This window comes from Engraulis encrasicolus, unplaced genomic scaffold (assembly GCF_034702125.1).
Source record: "Engraulis encrasicolus isolate BLACKSEA-1 unplaced genomic scaffold, IST_EnEncr_1.0 scaffold_85_np1212, whole genome shotgun sequence".
NCBI classification, from domain to species: Eukaryota; Metazoa; Chordata; class Actinopteri; order Clupeiformes; family Engraulidae; genus Engraulis; species Engraulis encrasicolus.
The window spans coordinates 149,519-153,150 of NW_026946203.1; the positions used below are offsets into that span (position 1 = coordinate 149,519).

Below are 3,632 nucleotides of genomic sequence, written 5' to 3' on the forward strand. Positions count from 1 at the left end.
GGTGAAAAAGGTAGGGAAGAGCTGTTTCTTTTGAGCTTTCGTGGTGTCTGATCAACTGGTTAACTGCAAAGTCCCGTGAGTGGCGAGTCCTTGTTTCCTACGGTGTATTGGCAATGTCTGGTAAATAATTAAAGATTTTTGGACCTCTAGTGGTAAGCCGTGCACCCAGTAATGAACAAAGACAACGAAGGCAAACTCGCATCATTATGTGGTGGAGGTAGGCCTAATAATAATAATAATAATAATAATAATAATAATAATAATAATAATAATAATAATAAAACATTTAGGCTACAAGGGGGATAATGATTAATGATTAACACATTTGTTTCAACAAGAGTCCTTTAGTGTGTGAGGCCATATGTGGCTCAGGACCAATGTAAGATGTGTGTCAAAATTGACCCCCCCCCCCCTTTTTTTTTGCGTTCTGGACATATTGTAATTGAACAGCCTCCCCTGTTTGACAGCCACTGGTATATACCATAGTGTTTATACTATTGCCCACAGAGAATGGTGTGTGTGTGTGTGTGTGTGTGTGTGTGTGTGTGTGTGTGTGTGTGTGTGTGTGTGTGTGTGTGTGTGTGTGTGTGTGTGTGTGTGTGTGTGTGTGTGTGTGTGTGTGTGTGTGTGTGTGTGTGTGTGTTAGAGAAAGAGAGAGTGTGTGTGTGTGCGACAGAGTGTGTGTGTATGTGTGTGTGTGTGTGTGTGTGTGTGTGTGTGTGTGTGTGTGTGTGTGTGTGTGTGTGTGTGTGTGTGTGTGTGTGTGTGTGTGTTAGAGAGAGAGAGACTGTGTGTGCGTGCGTGTGTGCGTGCGTGCGTGCGTGCGTGTGTGTGTGTGTGTGTGTTGCGAGTGACTTCTCTCTCCCAGCTCACATATGAGGCTGATTTGGCCATTTTAAACAATATCCTGAATCTCATGTTGGTACTTACTCTAGTGTCTGTAGTTTACACTCTGGGTTCCTCTGAAGAGCAGAGAGAGGCTCAACATCTGAGTCCTGCAGATTATTGTCACCCAGATCCAATTGTCTGAGTCTTGAGCCTGAGCTGAGGGCTGCAGCCAGAGAGGAGCAGCTTTTCTCTGTCAGGTTACACGCACACAGCCTGGGGAAACATCATGATACATCTCAACACACTGACACTGTTGCAGCACACACACACACTTACGCACACACAGACACACATACACAGACACACACACACACACACACACACTCACTCACTCTCTCACTCACTCTCTCACTCACTCTCTCACTCTCTCACTCTCTCACTCTCTCACTCTCTCACTCACTCTCTCACTCACTCTCTCACTCACTCTCTCATTCTCTCTCTCTCTCTCTCTCTCTCTCTCTCTCTCTCTCTCTCTCTCTCTCTCTCTCTCTCTCTCACACACACACACACGCACGCACACAGGCACACACATGTTACGTATGATGCTGCTATACTCAGCTCAGCTAAGCTCATTCAAAACAGCCATGGTAAAGCCACTCCTAAAAAAGACAAATTTAGATCAGAATTCTTTAAACAACTACAGACCTATATCAAACCTCCCCTTTATAAGCAAGGTACTAGAAAAAGTTGTATTAAAACAGCTTAATCAACATCTGGCTGGGAATGATATCTTGGAAAAATTCCAATCAGGCTTTAGAGCCAACCATAGCACCGAAACAGCACTAACCAAAATGATTTTCATAGCTATGCCGATGACACTCAATTATGTATCTCTGTCGAGCCTAGCCAAACCACTGCCATTCATGCCTTGACTAAATGCATGTCTGCCATCACAGATTGGATGAACAGTAACTTCCTAAAATTAAATGAGGATAAAACTGAAGTGTTGCTCATTGGGCCTAAGAAAAAAACGTGCAAAACTCCACTCAAGCCTAGGTGACCTAAGCATGCACATTAAAGATAAGGTTACTAGCCTAGGTGTGGTCATAGACTCGGATTTGAGCTTTGAGCCTCACATCAACAAGATGACAAAATCTGCTTTTTTCCATCTTAGAAATGTCAACAAAGTGCGCGGCTTGGCCCCCCAACAACACGCTGAGAAACTTATTCATGCCTTTGTCACCAGTAGGCTAGACTACTGTAATGCTCTCTTCTCTGGTCTCCCAAAAAAATTAATTGACAAATTGCAACTCATTCAAAATTCTGCGGCAAGAATCCTAACAAGAACCAGAATGAGAGAGCACATCACTCCTCTCTTGGCAGACCTGCACTGGTTACCTGTCTCATACAGAATCGACTTTAAGATTCTAATGATAGTATATAAAGCATTAAATGGACTTGCCCCTAGTTATATCTCTGACATGCTCTCTTTTTATGCCCCTGCTCGAGCTCTCAGGTCCACTGATGCCAAGCTGCTATGGACCCCCACTCCCCCGCAAAAGAAGATCGGCGACGCCGCGTTTGTTTGCTATGCGCCCAAGAGATGGAACGCCCTCCCCATCGAGATCCGATCAGCCAGCTCCGTCGACTCCTTCAAGAAGCAGCTGAAGACCCACCTCTTCATCCTTGCCAACTCCCAGCTGCCGCAGCGCCCTTACTGCTCACAACCAGCCCTGGCAGGGGGCTCCCCTAGGTGGCCGCTGGTCTCTGCCTGAGGTTTCTTCCTGACTATAGGGGGTTTTTTTCTCGGACCTCACTGAGCTTTTTTTCCCCCTACAAACTATGATTCAAGCGAAAGGGAGTTTTTCCTCACCCCTGATGCCACCAGGGGCCGCACCTGAGCGCCCAATCTCTGTGTGACTATCTATGACTTATGATAGGCCCAGCCACTATGGACCTTACGCATCTAAGAATCCTGGTCCTAACCTACGTTGACCTTATGACTCTACAATCTCTGTCTATCTCTTCTTCCTCTGCCTTCTTACTATTTCTGCCTCTCCTCTATACCTCTCCTTTTAAATCCATCTCTAACAATGATGTTTTTTCCCATTTGTTAAGCACTTTGAGTTACATGCCTTGTATGACACAGTGCTATAAAAATACAATTATTATTATTATTATTATACTCACGTTAGTGTCTCCAGTTCACAGAGTGGATTTCTTAGTGCAGTACTAAGACATGTCACTCCAGAGTCCTGCAGATAATTGCTCCTTAGGTTCAGATGTCTGAGACTTGAGCCTGAGCTGAGGGCTGCAGCCAGAGAGGGACAGCTTTTCTCTGTCAGCTCACAGTTCTCTAGCCTGGGGAAACACCATGATACATCTCAACACACTGACACTGTTACAATACACACACGCACGCACGCACGCACGCACACACACACACACACACACACACCCGCACACACACACACACACACACACACGCACACACGCACGCACGCACACACACACAGACTGGGGGACCGCAATGATACATCTGAACAAACTAACACTGTGTTAAAACACACACACGCATACACACACACACACACACACACACACACACACACACACACGAACACACACACACACACACACACACACACACACACACACACACACACACACACACACACACACACACACACACACACACACACACACAGACTGGGGAAACAGTCAGTGCATAATCAAAGACATGTTACGTATGATGCTGCTATACTCACATTAGTGTCTCCAGTGGACAGAGTGGATTTCCTAAT

General features: G+C 45.6%; 1 protein-coding gene across 1 annotated transcript in view; it reads right to left on the reverse strand.

Annotated features, from left to right (window-relative positions):
- Positions 1 to 926: 926 nt before the first annotated feature.
- LOC134444926 (NACHT, LRR and PYD domains-containing protein 3-like) overlaps positions 927 to 3,632 on the reverse strand; it is a 46,769-nt gene continuing 44,063 nt past the window's right edge. Inside the window, exon 7 of the mRNA XM_063194101.1 lies at positions 927 to 1,101. Within this exon, the coding sequence (XP_063050171.1) occupies positions 927 to 1,101 (175 nt within the window). The remainder of the gene's footprint in view (positions 1,102 to 3,632) is intronic.